Source organism: Silene latifolia, chromosome 4, assembly GCF_048544455.1.
Source record: "Silene latifolia isolate original U9 population chromosome 4, ASM4854445v1, whole genome shotgun sequence".
NCBI classification, from domain to species: Eukaryota; Viridiplantae; Streptophyta; class Magnoliopsida; order Caryophyllales; family Caryophyllaceae; genus Silene; species Silene latifolia.
In genome coordinates, this window is record NC_133529.1 from 107019341 (window position 1) to 107044697 (window position 25357).

Here is a 25357-nt window from a genome sequence, read left to right on the forward strand (position 1 = left end):
TGTGTTAAAGTATTATTGTTTTTTTTTATCTAATACCCATAACAAAAGTGTACTGAAAAAATAGAGTTGAGATAAGTATGGTGGATAATGTATAAAGTCTGAGACGAGTCTAAGATAAATTTGAACAATAAAATAATAATAAAAGCTAAAGCCAATGTGGTAAAATTTTAAGACTTTAGTGAGTCTGATCAATAATCATAGTTATCCCGTATGGAGGCGATATGTGACGGTGACCGTAATACGCGATTTTTTCACTTAAGCACCATCATTCGGAGGAAGCAAAACAGAATTGAAGGTCTTCAAGACTCGTCTGGCAATTGGATTTGGAGTCCCGAAATTATCAAGGGGATGGTTTTGGATTATTGGCGGGGCATTTTTGCTGGCCCTAATACGGTCACGAGTTTGGAAGGGCTCACAATTGGTTTATTTCCTCAGCTTACTAGCCAAGAGAAGGATAAACTGGACCGTAATTATGTCATTGCGGATGTACAATGCGCTTTAAACCAGATGTCTCCGTATAAGGCACCGGGACCGGATGGCTTTCAAGCTCTTTTCTACCAATCTCAATGGGAAACGGTCTCCCCAAGTCTATGTGCAATGGTGTTTCAAGCCCTACATGAGAGTATTTTGCCGGAGGGCTTAGGTGAGACTTTTATTTCCTTAATTCCCAAAATTGATCATCCCCAGTTGGTTTCACAATTCCGACCAATTGGCTTATGCAATGTGGCTTACAAGATTATTGCAAAAATGATTGTTAATCGGTTGAAACCGGTTTTGCCCATCCTAATTAATCCCATGCAGTGTAGCTTTGTTCCTCGACGCCAAATAACGGATAATATCATCATTGTCCAAGAAGCCTTACACTCTATGCGGAGTAAGAAAGGAAAGACGGGTATTATGGCTTTGAAATTAGATTTGGAGAAGGCCTATGACAAGTTAGAATGGCCTTTTATTGAGTTTACTTTGCGTGATATGGGGCTCCCACCACGGATGATCCGCACCATTATGCTTTGTATTAAATCAACCTCTCTTAATATTTTATGGAATGGTGAAAAGACGGAACCTTTTGCCCCGACTCGAGGAATTCGTCAAGGTGATCCTTTGTCCCCGTACATCTTCACTATTTGCATGGAAAAATTGAGCCAGCTTATCGAAGAATATTCTCGCGTGGGTCAATGGCAAGGTTTTAGTATCTGTCGAGGAGGCCCTACGTTAACACACTTATTTTTCGCAGATGATATAATCTTATTTGGCGAGGCAACTATTGATCAGGCTCGGATTATTAACAAATGTCTTGATGCGTTTTGTCAGGCCTCGGGTCAACGGATAAGTAGAGCTAAATCCAAGGTCTTCTTCTCCCCGAATGTGGATAGTGCTGATAGTGATGCCATCACTACGGAACTCCAAATTGCTAGCACTGATGATCTTGGTATGTATTTGGGCATGCCAACTTTAAACGGACGGGTAACCAAGGAATCGTTTCAATTCATAGCTGAGAAGGTGGACAAACGGCTCACTGGTTGGAAATCAAAAAATTTGTCACTTGCAGGAAGAGCTACCTTAATCCAGTCCACTCTTTCCTCTATCCCTTCCTATGCTATGCAGTCCGCCAAACTGCCGCGATCTCTATGTGATGATTTAGACAAAAAAGCTAGACGTTTCTTGTGGGGAGGTGACCAAGAAAATAGGGCTTTAAGTCTGGTATCTTGGGAAACAGTGACAAAGGACAAGGAGAATGGTGGACTTGGTCTTCGATCAATGCGACAAGTGAACATTGCGTTTATGGCAAAGCTCGGTTGGAGAGTTTTATCGGAGCCAAATTCTCTTTGGGCTAGGGTTTTACGACATAAATATTGCAAGGGGCGATGTGATATAGACATGTTCAAGGCTAAACCGGTTAGCTCGAATGTCTGGAAAGGCTTAGTCGAGGGCGTTAATGCGCTCAAGACGGGACTGACCTCGTCAATTGGAAATGGTAAGAAGACCTTATTTTGGAAACATTCATGGGCTATGAAAGTACCCTTGTCTACCCTCACTCCCTTGCCAATTCCGAGTCAGTTGGAGGAGGCAACTGTGGAGGACATGTGGGACACTAACCTAGGTTGGAGGTGGGAATTGTTTGCCGATTTCTTCTCCTCTGAGGTTCTTTCAACAATTGCATCTTTTGAAGTTTATCCGGGAGACGAGAACGAAGACCAAATTTTTTGGGCTGCTACTTCCTCGGGATTTTTCTCCATCAAATCAGCAGTTAAAATACTACGAAATGAACCTGTTGAGGAGAAAGACCCTCGTTGGAAGTTACCTTGGAAAATTTGGATTCCGCAGCGGATTCGCGTCTTCCTATGGTTAGTTCTCCACGATCGAATCATGTCTAATTCAAACAGAGCTCGGCGAGGTCTTACTGAGGACCCATGTTGTGGAAAGTGCAATGGAATTGAGGAATCGTCTTTGCACTTGTTGCGAGACTGTCCAATGGCTAAGAAAGTGTGGAGTTTTTTCCCATATGCTAGGACCCCTCGGTTCTTTGAGTTTGCATCAGTTCAGGATTGGGTGGTCGACAGTCTGTTGAAGAGCAGAGTGGATGGACTGGATGGATGGCCCACGACTTTCTCGGTGGTGCTTTGGTGGATATGGAGGTGGCGTAATTGTCGCGTCTTTAATAGGGAGGAAGACATAGCACAAAACACACTGGCTTTTTTGATGGAACGGTTATGGGAGATTCGGAACGCAAAGGAATCGACGGATTTCTCTGTTGTACCACGTGATCAAAGGAGTCAAGAAGTTTTTATCAGATGGTTGGCACCACCGGTGAACTGGGTAACCCTCAACATTGATGGAGCTTCGAAGGGAAACCCAGGTTTGTCGGGGGCAGGAGGTCTTTTTAGAGATTCAACTGGTAGGGTTATGAAAGCTTTTGCGGAAAGATTAGGAGTGGCTACAGTAACCCGAGCTGAACTGATGGCTTTGAAAAGAGGGTTAATCATGGCGCTTGAGCTTCGTATTCCTCGACTAATTATTCAGACAGACTCCAAGGTGATACGAACCTTAATGGAGAAAACCTTTGATTTTCCGACTGCCCACTCACACATGGTCCAAATATGCCAAGCTTTCATTCGGGATAATCCTTGGAATGTGAAGATGTATCACGTTTATAGGGAAGCCAACTCGTGTGCGGATTGGCTCGCTAATCAAGGGGTATCACAATCACCCCAACTGGTATGCTATGATTATGATGATGTGCCTGACCTACTGTTTCGCTTGGCGGAAAATGATATTGGTGGAGTTTCGTGGCCGCGCCGTGTTCCGTTTGGAGCTTAGTCCTTCTGATACTCTGTTTGGTTTTGTAGTGTAGTTTTTTCCCTTTTTAGTTGCTCTGTTTTCTGTTTCTGTTTCTTTCTTTTTGGGATGTACGTCCTTCTTCGCAGCACCAAAAAAAAAAAAAATTGATGTTAAGGTGAACCATGGTGATGACAACTTTGAGAGAGTAACGTACCAACGTCTGCCAAATTAATTAGAGAAAGGAAATTGGGTGAAAGTTACATGTTACCCACTCCCATCAACAATTACCCAAAAGGCCAAAACCGTGATTTCTTTTGTATATTTGTATTAGACAAACTATAGTACTCGTATTAGTTTAAGGTAAAATAGTTCAGTGTGACCCATAAATGAGTGGAAAAGGCAAGGTTATGATGAATAGAGTAAAAAATTGAAAAAAAAAGGATATTGTTTGGCTCGGAATAAAATTGTGGGTAAGATTATTGGTAGTTTTGAGACAAGACTTTAGTAAGTGAGCAAGACTCAACTTAAAATTTTGGGTGAGTCTTGGGCCCACCGTAAAGAGAAATTAACTCATGAGTCATTTCTTTTTTGTGAAAAAAAAGAGTAAAGTGGAAAAGTAGAATTGAGATGAGTTTAACGGATAATGTATAAAGTCTGATGTGAGTTCGAGGTGGATCTGAATAATAAAGAAATAATAAATGAAAAGTTGATGGGAGAGAGTTTAAGACTTAGGGACATTTGTATTTATCATTTTGGTGTCAAATAGACTTGGTAAATCCCAAACCTAAAATCAACCCAAGACCACTATCATCAATCAAAAGTCAAAACCATTTCACCCACCTTTCAAAATTTCATCTCTATACTCTAACCATCACCACCCGTCACGGACCACCACCGCACCCACTATCATTTTAATACTATATATAACCATGTCTTTTATTCCCAACTAATCCCACAAACCATCAAAATTGAAAAGCTTGTGTTTACCAAAACTCTATTAATCCATAATTTCAACGTGTGCGCCGTTGCCCGTTGCCCGTTGCCCATACATTGTGATGGCTGAAGCGGCGGCCCTCAGCTTGGCGACTGATGCGGCTACGGCCATGGGTCAGCTGTTAATGGATCGAACCATAGAAGAGATGCAGTTGATGTGGGGTCTCAAGGATGATCTTGAAAAGCTTAAGACCAAATTCCTGGACCTCCAGCTCTTTCTCAAGGACATAGGGAGTGCAACGCATGCTGATAAGAGAGGTCAGGTCAATGATTGGGTTCTGAAAGTCAAGGACGCGGCTTATTTTGCAGATGATATCATTGATGATTACGAATATGAAATCATCCGGAGAGAACAACAGCCGGAAAAGCAATGCTTGAAACAGTTCCAAGACTTTTTCACTATTAACAACCCTATCGTATTTCGCATTAGGATGTCTCACAGTGTTCGTGATGCCTTAGCCATGTTTGATGAACTCGAGAAGAACGCCCAAAAGATGGGTCTCAAACAGGTGGAAATCACAAAAGCTGGGATCGCAGGGACGTCTTCAAACAATGATGAAGGTAGCGAGAGATTGAGTGAAGCTCGACAGCATGCAGCTGCTAATGCTACTGAATTTGTGGGGAGAGAGGATGAGATGAAGACATTGATAGAGATAATGTGCAGGCCAAGTAATGAGGAAACTCACATTTCTACGGTTGCCATCCTCGGACTTGGAGGTAAACGTACTTTGATTACATCTCAGTCTCTCTCTCTCTCTCTTTATGCTTACATCTTCCTCACTTCATAACTCTACCATGACCACAATCAAAGATTAACATTAAGCTCTTAAGTTACAAACGAAGCAAATCGACAGTGTGTTGCATGTCAGACTCCCATCCTTGTTACACTCTCTCCTAGGAATGAGTACTAATTCATTATTTAACATTTGCAGAATAAAAAATATACTTTAATACTTTATATTAAACCTCCCTTTTTCCGGATTCTTTTGAAAGGGAAATATCAAAGCAAGTAAACTTAATGAAAGCAACAAAGCTTACATATTATATTTCAATCATATTATTCTTATATTTATCATATTGCCAACGACTTCCCTGATTTGAAAGCGTATGCATACAATTGATTGTGTGTTTTCATCATCTCGGGTGCTCTTATGATGTAAATGGTTGGGCAAAGAGTTTGCTCTATTCCCAGGCCACCGCTAAGGTTTGAACTCTGTAACCTCATGGACAGAGATCGAATCCTAACCTCATAGTTACTCTAAACCGAAGTATTTGTGTAATATCGTCGTGACACTTATTAGAACAAGAAGTGGGAGTTTTTGTTAACATCACAATTATTGCTTGATTATGTTTTATCATTGATCACAACCTAAGGACATGACACTTCCGGTAGTTTATTTGACCAAAATTTCAGCTACCTGATATTTGTGCAAGTGTTTGGCAAGTAGCTTATTTGTCCAAATAAACTACCTGAAATGAAATGCTACCTAGAGTAGCATTTGAGATTTCAGGTACCTGAAATCGATTATTTTCCATGTTTTACCCCTTAAATCTATAATATTAAGTTATTATATCCTTTTACGTCATTTTACCAAAAATCAGCTACCTTTTCAAGTAGTTTGCCGAACACTGTAATCAACCTCACATGATCACATACTTTGTTCGAGAGTTAGTATATCTCACCGTGCAATCGACAAAATGTATCAAAGTACAAATATGTCTCCATATAATGAAAAGCACAAATTCTTATTTGATACGGTGTTAGATTCGCACATGGGCCTGGCCCGCGCCCATCGAGGAGGAGAGAGTGTCCACTTTAGAAGTTGAAGGGGTTCCATTCCAAAACCAACCCTTGACTTATAAAGTAGATTACTACTCTTTCCTATTTTTTCAATGTGGGAGACTAACATGTGATTCTACAAAGACGGATTGAGAGTTAATTTCTGAGAATCCCCTCTACTACTGAGAATAAAAATTCTCTTAGTTTTCCCTCCAAAAAGCATCTACCTAAATAAGGTAATCCCCCTACTACTAAGAGAATAAAAATTCTCTTAGTTTTCCCTCCAAAAAGCATCTAGCTAAATAAGGTAATAAATACAATTTTCTTTCATTACATTATCATCTTTTCAATAAATATATTCTTATAAATAAACTCTAATTTTTAAAATAAATTCATAATTATGATTTTTTTCATTAAAATAAAATAAAATTGATATTAAACTATAAAGTATAAGTTGCTAAATTTTTCAGTACTGCAATAATTATTACTGTAGAGAATAACTTGACACATGCTTACTATTAGCTTCGTGACAAAAAACCATTCACTAAAAAAAATTCACAACTTAAATAAATTTTTTTATTAGTTTTCCATTTTATTTTTTTTGTTTTATATCAAAATACAATGTAGTGAACTGATAAATATTAATGAGGCGCAAATTTAAAAAGTATAAATGCTCCTATATACTATGAGAATACAACTTTTATTTCTAAAGTTTTTCTTTCAAAGTGCTCAAACTTATATATGGAAACAAATTAGATTTTCATTTATTAAACTAATTTTCCATTTAAAATAATCTATACATAAAAATTGTATCTCCTATTATTAACTTCGTGACGAAAGAAAGAAATTTTTTTAAAATAATTTGATGTAGTTAAAATATTTTCATAAAAAACACAATTTATGGAATTATCCAATTCTTTTGATTAATTTTAATATTAGTTATTTTTTATAAAAATTCGTGAGATATAAATGAAAAATCTATAACTAATACACTAAAAAATTAAAAGGCCTATATTTACCGCGCATTTACGCGGGATCTCCACTAGTTAGTATATCATCTCATTGTGTAACTGACTCGCCTAAAATGTCGCTAATTAAGGCTGCCAAATTACAATTTATACCTCATTGTAGTGTATGGGTCAGGCCTACCCGCGGGTCCCAATTTTTTTTAAAAATAATTTCATTAATAGTTTATGTGTATAGTTCGTTTTCTGCATTTGAATGCACATTTGGAACGGAAAAGAACCCAGTTGTTTGCACAAGATCAATTTACAACAATTGAAAAGAAATTCAACTAATTGTATGAAGGGTTTTTCTATCCTATGCCCACTAGGCATAGGATAATAAACCAAAAATAGAAAGTATTAAATGATATTTTCATGGGAAATTGTAATATCTCATCACTTTTAATTTTCTTCACAAAAAATACATTTAATACTTTCCTATTTTAGCTTCTTATCCTATGCCTAGTGGGCATAGGATAGAAAAACCGTTGTATGAAAACTAAACAAATCCCATCAAATACCACAATATTTTATTAGGACTCATACCCGACCCATACCCGTTCGGGTCTAAAAAAATTCAGACCCAAATTATTATCAATTTGTAACATGGAAATTTACCTAAGAACTTAACCCAACCCAATTAGTGAGACACTTTAGTTCATCCTAGACACAATCAATCCCTTAATCATATATTATTATTGCCCTATTATTGAGATCAATCTCTTAATCCCCTTAACAAAAGTCAATAGCAAGGAAATCACACTTAGCTACTAAACCAACTTGCTAATCCTTCTAGTAGAAATCACATACGAGTAAACCAACAAGAAAATGAAGCAATAGGAACTTAATAAGGATGATTAAACACAATAAACACAATTAATGAATAATTACAATTTAGTCTCTTACTTGATGATTAAGCCAAAGAAGAAATCACATTCATTAGCCTAATAACAAAGGATTACAAAGATGAGATTACAAAGGAACAAACTTAATAATCTCAACAACATATAAATTAAGGAACTTGATTTGATTTAAGTAACAAGGAAATCACACTTAATTACTTTACAAACTAGATTTCCAAAACTAAACAACTAAGCAGAAGAGATTAACAAAATAGGAAAGATTAGAGTGTCTTACAAACCAAATATTACACCTTTTGAGTTGGATTAAGAAGGGATATTAGTTCTCCATAGTAGATCTAATTACCCAAAAAAAATGATAAAACCTAATGCTATCCATCTATATGACTATATATAGTCCTAAAATAAGAAGGATTAATGGGTTTTAAGATAGGTGCAAGCCCATCAACAATGCACGGTGCTGCTTTTGCTGCTGGAATCTCATCTTCAATTTTCCTTTTGCTTCTTCCTTTGGATGACTTCTTCATTTACCTTTTGTAGCTTGTTCCTCAGCGTTCCTTGGACTTGATTGGACTCCACACACTATTTGAAACCTCATCAAAACCTTGTAAAAACCTTGACACACAGAATTGTTAGAAATGACGTAAATCTTATGAAACCGCTCCCAAATGTCGCTTTATTGTACTCAAAACATGATAGAAAGTTGGTAGAAGTATGAGCTTATCAGTAACCGATAAAACGTATCAAAATACAAATATGTATCCATATAATGAAAAGTTAAAGATAATTTCTGAGAGCTACTCCCTCTGTTCAGTTTGATTTCATACATTTGTTTAATATATGTGAGGTGTATTTTGATTAAACATATGGAATCAAACCAAACGGAGGGAGTAATATATATTTTGGTACTTTGTTTGACTGACTATTTGGTTTTATCCTATACGTGGTAATAGGTCTTGGCAAGACCACCTTTGCAAGATGCCTATATGACAACAAGGAGATTGGAGCTCATTTTGAAAAAAGGCTTTGGATAACTGTGTCCGATAATTTCAGCATCCTCAGAATCCTGAAAGAGATGCTTGAATATGTTCCATCAAATAAAGGAAATTTGTCCAACATAGATGCAATCATAAATAAACTTCAAGAAAATTTGAAGAATAAAAAATATTTGCTTGTCCTTGATGATGTATGGTGCAAAGATCAAGACTTGTGGAGTTCCCTGAAAAATGCATTGCAGAGGATCGGGGGACTTCCAGGATGTCTGATTTTAATCACCACTCGTCTCATTGAAGTCACAACGAGATCCCGAGCTGCAACACATTTGTTAAGAGAACTATCAGAAGAGGAAGGTTGGGCTCTTTTAAAGCAGAGAGTGTCAGTGGGTGGGACTTCTCCAAATTTTTCAATTTTTGAGGAAAGTGGGAAAAAGATTATTGCAAAGTGTAAAGGTGTCCCTTTAGCCATAAAAGCAATCGGAGGTATACTTCAATCCAAACAACTTCCAAGTGAATGGGAATTAATAGAAAAAAGTGAGATATGGGATTTACCACAAAATGATGAAAACCAGATCCTCCCATCACTAAGGTTAACCTTCAACCATTTGCCTTCTCCCTCTCTAAAGCAATGTTTTGCTTACTGTCCTACTTTTTGTCTTAAAAATTACATCGTACAGAAGGATGAGTTGGTGGATATCTGGTTGGCTCAGGGTTTCCTTCATGGATCTGAAATAAAAAACTTGACAATGGAGGAAATTGGCGAGAAGTATCTAAAGGTTTTGCTGAATTATTCATTGCTAGATGAAGTAAAGGGGAGAGCACGGGGATATAAGATGCACGATTTAGTTTACGATCTTGCCGTGGATGTTTCTGGGAAAGATTTGTTGTTCTGGAAACCAAAAGATCATCAGAAAATTGACAGTTGTCGCCATTTAGTTATTGATACGGAAGATGTTGAAGCTCTATCAAACCTTCCTATAACAAAGACACTAACGAAGCTGAGAACAATTTCTAATGGACTGCCACACAATGTGTTGACCCATGCAAATTACCTGCGTACTCTATCAGTCGATGAATGCAACATAAAAGAGCTGCCTTCTTCTATTGGTTTGCTTAAACATCTCAGGTTTCTCAGTCTGTCATATAATCCAATCAAAACATTGCCAGATTCAATCGGGAAACTTTACCTTCTACAAACACTCAGACTTCTTTACTGTTTTCATATGAGGGTCCTCCCAGCAATATTGTATAGGTTGACTAACTTAATTCACGTCCCAACAACTGTTCATATGCTCGCATCAAGGGGATTACTAGAATTAACTAACCTCCGCACCTTACCTTGTCTTGCTTTGGGTGATGATGATGGATGGACTTTAGATGAATTGGGGGGTCTGCAAAAGCTTACGGGAGATATTCATATATCTGGTCTAGAACTTGTGAAAACTAAGGAGAATGCAAGGAAAGCTGACCTTGCTGGTAAAGCTAAGGTTTCAAATATAACCCTAGCCTGGGTCGAGGAAAGAGATGAAATTAGCGGTGGGAGCTATGATGAAGATGTTCTAGACGGCCTTCAACCTCACCCAAACATAATATCTCTGGAGTTACAGAACTTCTTTGGTCTGATGTTTCCTTCCTGGATGATGAGGATGGCAGTTGTGTCCGAGGATGGTTCCCCGTCGCCGCTTAAAAATCTCACATCTCTGAAGCTACTGAATTGCAGTAGATGCCAGATGCTCCCTACACTAGGACATCTACCTTGTCTGAAATATCTGGTTTTGAGTGGACTCAAAGTGGAAAGCATAGGTAGTGATTTCTATGCTGTTCCTTTGAACGAGAGCAATAACAAGGATAATCGTGTGTCATTTCCATCCCTGACAGAGCTCGAGATATCCAAATTCGATTCACTGAAGACATGGGTCTTGCCATCCACAGGAGAAGAAACAATCGTATTTCCTCGTCTTGACGTTATTAAACTTACAGATTGTCCTGAGCTAGAAACAATTCCCTCCTTGGATTTCCAATCCCTTAAAACACTAGAACTTTTTAATGTTGGCGTCCAATCATTGGACATTATGAAACACAGGCCCTCGTCTATGTTGTCACCTAAAGTGAACATGACGCTTGAGACACTGGAGATATGTAAATGTGAAAACCTTGTGTCTTTACCTAGGGAGCTGCACTTCGTTGCATCTCTCAAGACAATGAAAGTGCGTGATTGCCCTGCCTTTACTTCTCATGCAAATGATCTTTTCCACGGAGTCACTTCCCTGAGCTTGGAAAAATGCGCGTCTTTGGCAACGCTCACGATAGAGGACTGCCCATTTATAGAGGGTCCAACACCAGACTTCAGCAATAGCAGTGTCAATCATGTATCATTTCCATCTCTGATAGAGCTTGAGATTTCTAATTGCGGAGCGTTGAAGACATGTGTCCTGCCACCCTCAGCAGATGCAACAAATGTTTTTCCTCGTCTTGAGGTTCTTCGAGTTACAAATTGTCCTGAGCTGGAAACATTGCCTACACTGAATTTCCAATCCCTCAAGAAAGTAGAGCTTCAAAATCTTGGCATCCGATCCTTTTCAATAGCGTCACCAACAGGGAACATGATGCTTGAGAAACTAGAGATATATAAATGTGAGAAGCTTGTGTCTTTACCTAGGGAGCTGCAGTTCGTTGCATCTCTCAAGACAGTAAATGTGACTGGTTGTCCTGCTCTTACTTCTCTTCCAAATGATCTGTTCCAGGGACTCGCTTCCCTGAGCGAGCTCTCTATTTGTAGTTGTGAAGCACTAAATAATATCCCTACCAGTTTGGAAAAATGTGCGTCTTTGGCAACACTCACGCTAATGGACTGCCCATCTATAGAGGGTCCAACACCAGACTTCAGCAAGTTGAAGGGTCTCCAAAAGATGCGTAAAGATGGAATTCCTATAGAGTTGATGATTTCCATGTTGAAGGCGGTTGAACATCTTCCTAACCTGGTGATGTTGGCAACTGGCAAGTTCAAAGACGAGGTGGAACAAGAAATGTACTTCTCTGATGTGACTCCCATTCAGCGCAGCCAATCTCTTACGACCCTAGTTTTGCAAGGGCACCCAAATATCAAGTCTTTGCCTGAACAACTTCAACTTCTCACTGAGATTAAATATTTGGCCATAGGCGAATTCGATGGCTTGGAAGAACTTCCCGAACGGGTGGGTCGTCTTTCATCTCTTGAGAAATTATGGTTGGGAAGATGCGAGAATTTGAAATATATACCTTCGAAGGACGTTTTCTTACAGATGACACGATTAAGGGAACTACGTATTTGGAAGTGTCCTTTCCTTACTGAAAGTTGTGTCAAAGATGATGGCTGTGATTGGAGCAAGATCTCGCATATCCCCTTTATTGAGATCGAATGTAAGGCAATTCAAAACATGGCGTGAATCTTAAGTATATCATCGTGGAATTTTCATTTGAAATGCTTGTTCAGGTACAACGTATTCCTGAATTATGTTTTTTTATTCTGATTTAAATTGCATTCCTCTTTATTTTATTTTATTTTTGTAAGGATTGTTAGAGATTGCTGAATGTGGTATCGGGGTGTGGGCCGGGGTGGGTGTTGAAATGGGCGAGGATTTATTATGGGTTTGTAATTGTGGTGATGGTCGGTGTAGCTGCATTTTGTTGAGCTTGACTTAACATAACCTTATCTGACAATCTTTCCTTGCGAATTTTTATTTTAGGCATATAAAAACTTGGGATTACGGTTAAAATTTCTCATTAAGTTTCCCATAAGTACGGTTAAAATGTTTGCCATTTAACTTCTAAAATTAGAGCAAAGGAAAGCTCGTCAGATAAGATTTTATTTTTATTTTTAACATCATCGTGTCATAATAACTAAGTTGGTATGTTATATCTTGACTTATCCTGTGTTGAAAATGAAGATGCACACATAATGTTTTCGGACGATCCAAGTGAATTGTAGAATTGCATGGGTAAATACTAAATACTATTCTTTGCACGGCCTGTTCTTAATTTGTTTCGATTCTTCACTGAATGCAGACTAATACGAGTAATATACGAGAACCTTATTGCAGGTTTTCTGTTGGTTGGAGCAACTTTATTTGGAGTTGATGTGTTTGGTGTGCTTTCTTGCTGGGACTTATATTGGAATCTTGTTATAAGTTGGAGATCTTTAGGAATGGAGTTTACGTTGGTGCGATTGATGTGTTGGCGTTCCGATTCCTCCTTGAAAGGGGAAAGATTGAATAAAAGATGAATGATGGCGATGGCAGAATGAAATCATTCATGGTGTGCTCTTTTGTGTTCGGAATTCTTGTAGTGTGGTTTGTGAGATGGTTTTATTGGTGATACCTTTCGGGCGACGTGAAAGGTCTTTGTGTATGTGTTATGTTTGGTTATTGAATCTTGTATCCCTATTTCAAATACATAAAAAAAAAAGGGGGAAATATTGAGTGGTTTGTATTTCGAGCAAATGCGTGTATAAATTTGTGAATTTGATAATATGATATGGTATTCAATTTGTTTAGTCTGATTGATTGAGGAGAGAAGTTGGGGAGAAGATGTGTTATTTGAAGAAGAGGGACGAATTACAAAGACGGGAGTTGCGTTGTGAATTACTCCGTTTCATGTAGCTCAGTATGGGTGCCCTCATAGCTGGAATAGTTCTTCGTAGGATTCGAACTTCTAAGGCTTTGATTATTCTCCTTGTACTAATGCTTTTGTCTAATCTACTCCACATACATGGGTAATACTTGACCCGTCACAAGCTTCCGACGAATATGCCCGTCACAAATAAGAATTTGTGTATTTCTTGTGTGTTGTTTATAAGAATTGTTTTGTCCAATTATATTTATGTGTTATTTGTCCTTCACATTTCCTCTTATTTGGGATTTGTTATTTGGTTGCTCGTAAAATCTAGAATAACGCTAGCGATTCTTCTCTCACAAAAAACTAAGTAGGCAAAATAAATGTGCAGTACTAATTATTAGTTTGTGCAAAATGAATACTAAGTTCTTAATTTTTGAGAAAACTAATTTAAATAGTCATAATTAACATTATATCTTACGGAGTATTATCACATCATGAAATTTGACAGAGTAACGTACCAACGTTTTAACTATAGAAAGGAAATAGGGTGAAAGTTACCAAAATGGATCACCTCCATTTCCTCTCACAAAACATTACGGACCTATACGTGATCCTTCACTGAATGCGGACTTATACGTGAACCTTGTTGTAGGTTTTTCTCTTGGTTGGAGCAGGCTTTATTTGGAGTTAATGTGTTTGGCGTGCTTTCTTGCCGGTATATACTTATATTGGAGGCTTGTTATAAGTTGGGCATCTGATGAAGGATTTAAGTAGGAATGAAGTTTACTTTGGTGCCATTTCATGAGTTGGCGTACTGGTCGATTTGTTTCCTCCTTGAAAGGGGAAAGACTGAAGAAAAGATGAATAATGGTAACATATATTCATCAAAGTGTGCTTTTCCGGTGAATGAGAGGCAAGGGCAGATCCAAATATTTAAAGTACAATGTGCTTAAAATAAAAATGTACTCTGTATAAAAAAATTCGCTTAAAAAAACGTAATACAAATTTAGAATCTACATAGCTAACTAAACTAATATAGTAATACTCCTTATGTTCGGTCATTTGCTTGCCTTTGGTTTTGGCACAAAGACCGATGAAAGAGGAGGGTGACAAGCGAACCAAATCAAGTATGAATGATCCAATTGACCATCAAAGTCATTCTTCAAATAGAAAGCCAAGCAATTGATGAGTCTCCAAAAACAGAATAGACAAACAAATGACCATGACGGAGGAGTAATGTAACCACAGGAATTATAAACACTATTCATCAAACAAAAATAATACGAAGTACTCAGCAATCCAAGTAATCAAGACAAGCATCACAATTTAAGAATTGAGCTACTAACCAAATTCATCATTAATTATTACCATCAAATAGCATAATCAATAATATGATAATCAAATAGCATTCTTAATATCATCAAAACCAAACGATTTATCTAGAATTAGGCTTCCGAGAATTACCTGTGATTCTGAGAAAGTAGTAATTCAAGGAGAGGTGAACGACGCCCGAGGTGGTGACTGGTGACGACGGCAAGAAAGGTGTTTGGGCCGGTGGTGAATTTGGTGCGATGGTGGGGTGATGAAACCGACATTTCCGTTTCTTGTTCTTTGTTTTTGAGTTTGTATTGACTTTTCTAGACTGTGTCGCCTGTGTGTGGAGGTGTGCAAAATTCGGTCCGTACCGGAATCCATTGAACCGGGATCGAAAATAAAAATTCGCATAAGTCTCTTATCTAACATTTTTTAAGATTCTGGTTTTGGTTCGGGATTGGTTTTTGCCGGTCCCGGTTTTGACGGGAATTAATGTAATTTGATTTTTTTTCTTAAAATTATATTTTAATCTGATTCATAGATTAGAATTGAAAAAAGTAGGAATATAATGACAAACTTCGGTCCAACTGTTTGGTCCGGTCTTGGAATATAGTTTTTCTCGTCCTAGTCTGAATTTTTTGTCGATTTTGGTTTTGGTGCACAACCCTAATTGTGCGAGATGGCCATAGGGTTCAATGCGTGCCTGATGATTTTTTTTTGTCGATTTTGGTTTCGGTGCACAGCCCTAATTGTGCGAGCTGGCCATAGGGCTGAATGTGTGTCTGATGATTTTTTTTCTTAACGAAGCGCATATTTAGTCACATTATAATAGAGGAGAGGGGGGATTGAACCTGAGATCTGTTGTCTATAATACCTCTGTATTAACCATAAGACTAAGACATCTTCGGTAATCTGCCCCTGATGATGGATGATAAGAGGGAGTAATTATTAGTTTGACAATCATTTTTTTTTTTGCTACATTATGTTTCACTTAAATGTTTTTAATTCTTTATCTTATTGTAATTATAAGATAATGATAATAGGAAATAGAGGAAATCTATTAGAACAAAATTTAACAAAATAACGTGCGCAAATAATAATATTGCTATGAGATTATACTCCCTTTATTGAGTGATTAGTTATCAATCTGTCATTGTTTGATATCTCACATTTTTCAAACAATATGATGATAAATACTACTATGTGCATATGTGCAAGTAGAGTTGGCAAGTCTGACCCGGTTCATGTGACCCGACCTGATGACGAACCATAACTCGACAGAATCTGATGATCAGTGACCCAAACCCTATGAATCTGACCTGGTACATATCGATTAAATTGATGACCTAGTATGTGCTTATTTTGCAGGATATGAGTCGAAAATGGAGCAAGGAAGCAAGAAAAATGGCATTGGAAGCTAGCATGGGAAAGAAGAGGAGAATAGTGCTAAGAAGGGTTCTCTCGGAACCACATCCATGCCTTAGACAATATTTCGAAGAAGAATTGAAGCTCAAGATTAAAAGGTCTCGGTGCCGGTCACTGCACCGGTCCGCAACGGAAGACTCAATCCAAAAGTGAAGATAAGGAGTTTTTAGCCGGCTAGGAACACTTATATTTACGAGTTTTTGAAGATTGTGAAAAAAAAGGAGCCTAGGGTATATATATTGACAATATAACTACTCGACGTAAAACGAATTATTTTTTTTTTTTACTTTTTTCTTTAAAAAGGCCCAGATATGGATCATATACGTCCAAACCTAGGGTTAGACGTGTATGGTCCACGTCCAGATGTTCTACATCCAAGCTCTTACTCCATCGTCGCGTTTTTTTAAAACGGTTATATGTCCCTTGTTTTTTTGTTTTTTTGGGGGCGTTTGATCTATTGTTAGAACCGTAAGACAATAAACTATCCCTTCAATTGGAATTACTTCATTGTCTCTCTAACTCAAGTTATGACTATTTAAAGTTGACTCTTGTTGTAGACAGATTCCAAACTTGTTGTTTTGGGGTGGGGTTTATGTTTTGTTGCTTATGCTTAAACCTTTGTTCTAATGCTTGTTTATCTTGAATGGTCATCCGTGATAGTCGTTCAAAGCGACGATTAAAAGATTGAGTTGATTAGTTTAATTGCGTTAAATGATCGTTTCGAATGATTTGATTACATTGTTATCATATTCAAACCATTTTTTTTTAAAACTTCTAAGTTTAATTTAGGGTTGATTTTCGCAGTACACATTTTACTCATTATAGTACACTTTTGACCATACTGCCCCTCATTAAAAAGTGTACTACAAAAAAAAAACATTACAGTAACACACTCAAACACCCAAACCACCTTCAACCTACCACCACCACCACCACCACTCCCTGCACGCCCACTGCTATCCGCCTGGACACCACCGCTGAAACCCCCTTGCCACCTTCGGTCATTGTTCATCAGCCGCCTCTCCCCCTTCCTCTCCTTCCCTCTCCCAATTAGAGATTTCCCTTTCATTTCCTTTACCGCCTCCTTGTCGGTGACCGACCCCACTGCCTATGTCGCCCCTCTCGCCGATGATACTACAGCCAACCACCGTCCCTGACCTGTCGTCCTCCAACACTGGCAACCACCACCCTTCCACCACTAATACTCAAACCCAATTAATTGCTTTTAAAATGTAAAATTAATATTAAAAACATACAAAATTGAAAGATAAAACGTTGATTTGATTAATAATAACACAAAATTAATGAATTAGATGGGTATTTTACACTTAAATTCGTCCTGAAGAATTGTGTTTAGGTTTAAAAGGGAAAAGGTTTACTAGAGAGAGAATTAAGTTTGTTGTGTTTTTAATTAGGGGCAGGTAAATGGAAATTAAGTGACAAAAAGTACTGTAATGAGTAAAAAGTGTACTGCGAAAATAAATTATGTTATTGGGTGTATATATAGAAAGAGGATGGAGAGAAGTAATGGGGAAGATTATGAGGGGGGGCAAAGTTGGAAATTCATCTCTAACTGTCGGCAATATTTACTAATGCGGGTATGTAGCAAATTACCCCCATAAGTTATGTACTATGTGCAATTCAAACCCTTAAGTTTCACTTGTAGCAAATTACCCCTATAAGTTTTTAAAAATGTGCAATTAAACCCAAATCAATTTTGCTACCATTTTTTTTAACTAAAACCTATTATTTTCTATTAGAAAAATCATTTTAAATATATCTACTAAAAATTAAATACAATATTTACATATTCAACAAAAAATGAGAGCCAAATTTAAAATCAAAAAAAATTGGGCATGTAACTTTTCATCGTAACTTGACTAAAAAATAAAAATTCTCATACTATGAATATTTTTTCACCAAAATACAAATAAAATAAAATTGAACATGCTTTCTAATAATTAGGGATTTTAGGATGAATATTTGATTAATAATTTTGACCTTTATTAATAATAAATATATTTAATTTAGTAAATTTCATTATTAAAAATAAGATATGTGGTGAATTGCACATTAAGAAAAACTTATGGGGCCTATTTGCTCAGAGTAGATCCTCTGTCCCACTATCTCTCCTAATGACACATTAACACTTTGATATATAATATTACCATTATTATTATTTCAAGTGTGATGTGTCAAGATCTTAAGGGAATGATATATAAGATATGTTGCGTTGTGATCTAGTAAAGCGGTTTAAGTAAGTTTTCTGGTCAAGGAAGTTATACTGAGTCAGTGTTTATGGGATTGTATAAGTTGCGATGACTATCGAGGTGTTTGTTGTGCCACGAGTGGCGATCCAGGCACGGTACTTCGTATTGTGATATGAGTATTTTCGCATTGCGGTGCGGCTATTGATGGCGGTGTTGCGATGTCGTCATCGGTTGTGGTGGAGTAGGCGGGATACTGATGAGACGAACTTTCGAAAGTATATATCATTTATATAGATTGTTGTTTTATTTACTGCTGTTTCCTGTCAGTGTCGGTCTGGGCATATAGATTGTTGTTTTGTTTATTAATGTTTCTTACCAGTTTCGACTTGGGAGTGAGGGTAGAGTATGATATGGAAGAAAGTTGCTTATGTTTCCGTTTTTGTCATGGTATATTGATATTCTGTTAATGGGACACAGTTGTGAGAGGTTGTTAGAGTACTTTCGATCTTGTTTTAGGTGAGGCATTAGTCGATATAATTGTGGTAAGAGTTTTGTGGAATGTGTGTGTGTGTGTGCTGGGCTGGAAGCGACAGGTGGTTCGTGATCTTTTTTGGGACAGTGAGTATAGGGTGTTGGGAATTATTATTATGTTAAGTTATGGATGCGTTTTACGGCAATAAACAGGAGAACTTGAGGATCTAGTGTGAGTGTGTGTAAGAATTGTGGATCGTGAGTTATGATTGTGGAGATAAGTGCATGTATAAACAAGTACGTCATTTTGAGGTAATGTTGAAGAGATGGAGTAGTGCTTATGCTGAGAATTTTATGGTATAGGTTAGATGGAGTGCAAAATAATTGGAGGCACGAGAGCTGTTAGGGAGAGAGAGCTTTGGACGATATAGGATGGTTGTCGGTGTTGAAGTTATAGTCGGTAATAGGTGATATAAGATGGGGATAAGGGAAAGAAAACAGCTAAGGATCTAGTATTAGTGGGTTACGAGGACGTAACATTTATCTTAAGAGAAGTAGGATGCTACAAAGAGAGTTTGATGGTTGTGCATATTATAAGTATATTGGAAGTTTGAGTCTTGGTATGGAATAAAAGATGGATTTGTGTTGTGTTTGATTTTATTAAAGGTAAAGGCAGTGCTTTTAATAGTATGGAGATTATGAAGTGTGAGTATACTTTGATAGTGTTGACAGTTTGGGTGATGATGTTTAGGAGTATGAGTAAATTTCGAGGACGAAGTTCATTTAAAGGGTGGTAGAATGTAACATTCCGTTTTCGTGATTGATCTTGTTTGGTGGATTTTCTGGGTATTGAGTTTGCTAGTGAGCGTTATGAAAGTAAGATGGAGTTGGCAACACTTATGTTGTTGGTATTCGATAGTATTAGAGAGTTAGGTGAGTTATTCTATGGTTGATGTTATGTTGTGAGCTGCATTGTTGAGATAGGCGTTGTTGATTAAGTTAGCGTCGAGGATGTAGGATGAGAGTTGAGTGATGTTGGTTGGCTGAGTGACATGACTATATGCTATGTAGGTATGGGTTTGAACTTCGAGGACGAAGTTTGTTTTAAGGAGGTAAGACTGTAATACCACGGTTTTCTAGGTCTTGTTACTCGGCCGAATAAGGCTAACTCGGCCTAGTAGTGTAATACTCGACCGAGTATCCGGGCCGAATAAAGGCTAACTCGGCCGAGTAGAGCGTCGTGTGTTTTCTTGTCAGGCAACTGTCCAGAAACACTCGGCCTAGTAGTGTAATACTCGACCGAGTATCCGGTCTGACGGGGTTAATTTTTGCGGTTTGATTAAGGTGATTAGAGATTATATATAAACTTCGTTTAACAGTTACTATTCATTCTATCAAAACCTAAACTACGTTCTTCACTCCTCTAATCACCCTAATCACTCTCAAGGCTAATTGATCGATCGCAAGTCTACACTTTCGACTTTTGTTCCGCTTTCTTTGGTAAGTCTCTAGTGCTTTGTAATCAGTTAATAGGTTGTCTTTCAGGATATTTCCCTAATTATTGATTTGGGTTATTTGGGGGGAATGGTTTATAGTGATGGTATGTGATTATTTGTGTGTAGGTGACGGTGTCATGAAGAATTGCTATTGATTGCTTGTGTGTGCTTAGATTGCGAAAATGTAGGACTTCCCTACTCAGTTGATTGCATAATTAATTTAAGATGTGATGATTGTGATTTAATTAGCATGATAAGTATTGTTGTTGGTTGTATTCTTGATTATTGGAGTTGTGGTGGATTGACTACGTTGGTGAGGTGCGTCCTCGTCTGAGTGGAGTCACTTGCGAGAGTGGCTTCACGCCCTTGATTCGCCCCTTTGTGGAACCCGTCATAAGAGGGGATGTGCACATTAAGGAACGAGGGTAGTTTGCTCGTTGCGATGAGCGGGGCTTAGGTGGGGCGAAGTTGCGGTCCCCCACTGGCGGTATGGATTATCTGTTGCGGCAGAAATTTGGCAAGACAGTTATGAGATATGATTGGAAATGGAGGATGATGGTGGAGTTGTTGTCATTGTTCTTCTTGTATTTTGCTTATCTTAATTATTCAGTGAACTGACCTCGTTGTTGTTTTACAAAACTGTGGTGATCCATTTGGGGATGGTGAGCAGTTGATTAGTAGGTACTTCTGTTGATAGCTCGCGGGGTCTAGCTGGGATGGAGTCATCACTTGTTGAGTCTTTAATTTTCCGCGCGCTGACAGTTTATACATCAGTACCTTTGATAGTTTTGGTTGTAAACGGTGTTCCGGGTGTAATTCCAGAGCAGTTATTTGTTACCACCCGTGCTTGTAGAATGACGTCTTTGATTGAATCTCTCTTGCGGTCTCCTGAAACAATGAACAAACTGAGGGCTCGGCTTTGCACCGAGCGAACTCACTCCGACGCTCAAGTCAGTAAACTTGAAAGGATTAAGTTATGTGTTACTTGGCGAAGTATGTATTGTAGAGAGATAAGGAAGATATTACCAGATTATGAGGTGTTTAGGTTATTTTTCGGATCCTCTCCTCAATGAGGGTTGAGGAGTATTTATAGATTTTCACCTTTTGTCACGTAGTGGCCAAGTGGCCAAGTGGCTAGCAGGTGGAAAGACTGATCTACCCTCGGCCGAGGGACCCATGGCAGGCCGGCGGGCCCTGCTGACTCGCCGCCGAGGGGTCTTGGATATGAGTTCGCGGATATGTGTGCCGGTAGCTAGTTGTACGGCCGAGACCCAAGAGACAGCCGACGGTCTGCGTCGGTTAATTTGTCTAAGTCGTTGACTTGCTTGTGGATATCTTTGACCTTGCTCAATATGTTGACTCGGTCGGCGGGTGCGAGAATATGCCCCATCAATTTGCCCCCAGCGTAGTCTATGCCGTGGTATGGACCTTTGATGAGTGTTGAGCGTATTCTGCGCAAGTAAAAATTTTTCTGCCCCGGCTTCTTCTACCTCGGCTTGGTTCTGCTTAGGCCGTACCATATCCCCCCTCCACATGGATGTGTAATGGACATCAGATGTGGAAAAGAAAGTGGCGATGGCCGAGGCCGAGGTTGTGAGTGCCGTGTGCTTTTGATACCCCTCAGCCGGTGCTGCCAAGCTTGGTTGAATCAGCGGGCCGTTTGGCAAGTAGGTACCAAGGGGTGTGTTGAAGAAGATATGTCGATTGGCATTCTGTCAAGGAGCGTGTTGAAGAAGTTTTGTAACTGTTTGTCGATTGACCTTCCATGGCTGCATGCTTGACATGTGTCTCGTTGCTGATTGGTTGACGCTTCATGGGCTTTGCCCTGATTGGTCGGATTGAGTGGGCTTTGCCCTATAAATGGGAGAGTTAGCCCCTAAATTTTGGCCTTCCAAATTCATTTTCTCAAAAATTTTCTTCTTTCTAGCCCTCTTTGACGAAACTTCTCTCTAGCTTTCATAGTCGTTACTCCGGTGTAGCACTTTTTCTTCAAGGTAAACAAACAAATTTTCAACTTTTAATTGTTAAGTTTTTTATTGTGAACATGTCTTTCGCGATGCCGGTCCCGTAGACCGTCGTGCGGGGGTTCCCGTCGCGTCTTGATGAGGAGGAGATACTAGACGCCATCCCGATAAGGTCCGGGGGCCCTAGGTCTCCTTCTCCTGAAGTTGATCCAAAAGCTTTGGAGGATTGGGAGGATGATGATGATGTTGATGACGACGATGATGATCTTTGAAAGGGCTCGCCCTAATGGGGGAGCGCAAGACATCATGGATCACGGCGACGCTGTAAGGTCCGCCCGACCGTGCTTGGACCCATAAGTTCGCCGGTTGTTCCGTGAAACACTTTTCGAGGGCCATTTCTACTTCGGCGGGGGGATACAAAATTGTTATCCCCGAGGAGGGTCAGCCGTCTGTTGCCCTCCCCGGGTTGCACCGGCGTATACATCCGCACTGGAGTACGGGCTCCGGTTTCGCCGTGAATGAATACGTTATGGCCATCATTAGAGCCATGAACGTCGCCGTGGCCCAACTGCACCCGTTGGCTATTAGGACCATAGTCGGCTTTGTCCGCTCTGTCTCTTCAAGGGGAGGTCCCAACGGTTAATTTATTCCGTCGGCTTCACCACCTTCGGCCGTCGTTTCTTGGTCGCGTCGGATGGTATGGCGTGCAAACGGAGCGGGTTACGTCTCCGTTGATAAGCTTTCTTCCGCAAGGACCTGGAAAGATCGGTGGGTGTACGTTGAGGTTCGGATGACTATCCCCCGCCCCGGTCCTTCCAAAGACCAAGTCAATTTTGCGGTGCGAGAGTAAGGCGGAGCATGATAAATGGGTCACCCGGAGTAAGCTTAAGATGGACGCCAACAAGGTCCCTCTTAATGCGGATGAGAAGTCGGCGATGAGGTGTTTGAGGCGGAGAAGAATGGGGTGCCGAAGAGATGGATTCCCCGACGCGAGATCATTCTTGAGGATGAGCTGCTCTGCCATGTCGGCCTCATACCGGCCCTAGCACAGGGTGAGTGGGGTCGGTGTGAGGCCCATCTCTGCTCTCAATGTTTCTGTTTTTTGAACTTTGATTTATTTCTTTCACTTAACTCTTGCTTTGTTTCCTTTGCAGACCATTTTGGCCCGGACCTGTCTGAGGATATCCTCCGGAGAATGGGGCTTGCCAAGGACAAGACCGTTGTTGATTTGCATCCTAAGGCTCTAGCCCGTTATCGCAGAACGTCGCCGAATGACCTCATGGATCAGCAGCTGAAGGGCTTAAATGTGGCGGCGGCCCAGGCAAAGGTTGCGGGTAACATGCCGCGCCGAACGCGGAAAACAAAGTCTTCGGCGGCGACGGCGTCGACATCAGTTCCACCTCCCATCCCTTCAGTCCCGAAAGAGACGGTGGAGGTCGTCGATATTACTGCCGAGGACGAGGTCACCGTGGCAGAGGAATCTCTTCTCATTCGTAAGAGAAAGGAGACAGCTTCTGCCGCTGGTGCCTCTGCTTCTATTGCTGCTACTGCTGCCGGCAAAGAAATGCGACCTCCGACCAAGAAGGCTAAGCATGGTACAAATCTATCCTGTGGCTCAGACTTAGCCGGTTCATTAGGCGTTCCTGATGACAGGCTCTCTGGTATGTCCATGTATGTTGACACGGATGCTTTAATTGAATTTTTTGTAGATCAACCGCCGTCAGTCGATCTACAGGGCACGTTGTTGAACAGCGTGCCGAGAAGAAAAGCTGCGCGAGCAAGTGGTCAAGATGCCACCGTTGTCACCTCTTCCCTCGGCCTACCCCCATCCAGGTTAGGTCGGAGGGCCTAAGTTTGGCCAGGATGTTGTCGAAGTGGGCGATACGGCGGTGCTCTTATTGTGGAGCAAGAGAAGACCATTCTTTGAAGTTGCTCCACGGCTCGAGCGGCTCGGGCTTAAACTCGATGCTGCGAACAAGGAAGCTGAGAGGGCCAAGGCTGAGGCTGAAGAGGCAGTCCGTGCTGAGAGAAAGCTTAGGGAGGACGCTGAACAGGCAGTCCTCGCTGAGAGAGCCAAGGCTGAGGCTGCGGCGGCTGAAACCGCTAAGCTGCTGGAGGAGCGTAACCACCTTCAGAAAGTCGCCGACTTTAATGCTAAGGAGAGGGAAGAATGGAGGTCCAGGTTTCAGGCCCAGGGGAAGGTGGTCTGGAATAAGGATGCTATCATCGCCCAAAGGGAGGAGGACATTGAGATGCTCCAACGCGAGATTCTTCCTAACATGTGCGCCCAATACCAGGACCTGGCCGAGGAAGCCGCTAGGGAAGTGATTGGGGAGCTCTTTCCTCTTGATGGCTCCTTTCCGTGGCCAAGATTTGACGAGATGCTTGATGACAAGCTTGAAGCTAAGGAGAAGGCCGCGGAGGAGAAGGCCAAGGAGGAGGCAAGGGTGAAGAAGGAGGAAGAGGTGGCCGCGGAGAAGGCAGCCCTTGCTGAGAAGGCTAAGGCGGCCAAGGAGGAAGCTGAGAGATTGAAGGCAGCTGAGGCTGCTGAGGCTGAGGCTGCCAAGACAGCTGAGACTGCCAAGATAGCTTCTGGGTCGCCTACCAAAGACGATGCTGCTAACGTTGCTGATGGCAAGCAGCAACAGGCATAGGGAGACGGGCGGTCGTCACCAGGTTCACCCGCATCTCGGATAGTTTGTTTGTTCGGGGGCCAATTATTAAGCCTTTCCTCCCTGCCATCTTTTGGCGCTTAAATGATATGTCTGTAACCTTTTGCTCTTCTTTTCCTTGTTTTTTGTAAAACTTTGGTAGGTTGTGTTTTGGCTTATCCCTATGGGGACGGCCATCGTCTGTATTCTCCTTGTAATCATTCTTAATAAAACTTGTTATCTTTTTGGGCCCCCGGCTTTGGCCGGGGCTTTGATCACAATCCTTCACTTGTCTTCTTGCGTTATTAATTGAGTGCTTTTT

The 25357-nt window shown here is 40.1% G+C and overlaps 1 protein-coding gene across 1 annotated transcript; it reads left to right on the top strand.

Annotated features, from left to right (window-relative positions):
• The first annotated feature begins 4334 nt into the window (after window positions 1–4334).
• LOC141651887 (putative disease resistance protein RGA3) lies at window positions 4335–12336 on the top strand. The gene is made up of 2 exons (XM_074459579.1): window positions 4335–4989; window positions 8870–12336. Exons 1-2 carry the CDS (start codon window positions 4335–4337, stop codon window positions 12334–12336), a joined length of 4122 nt encoding a protein of 1373 aa, XP_074315680.1.
• The last annotated feature ends 13021 nt before the right edge of the window (window positions 12337–25357 follow it).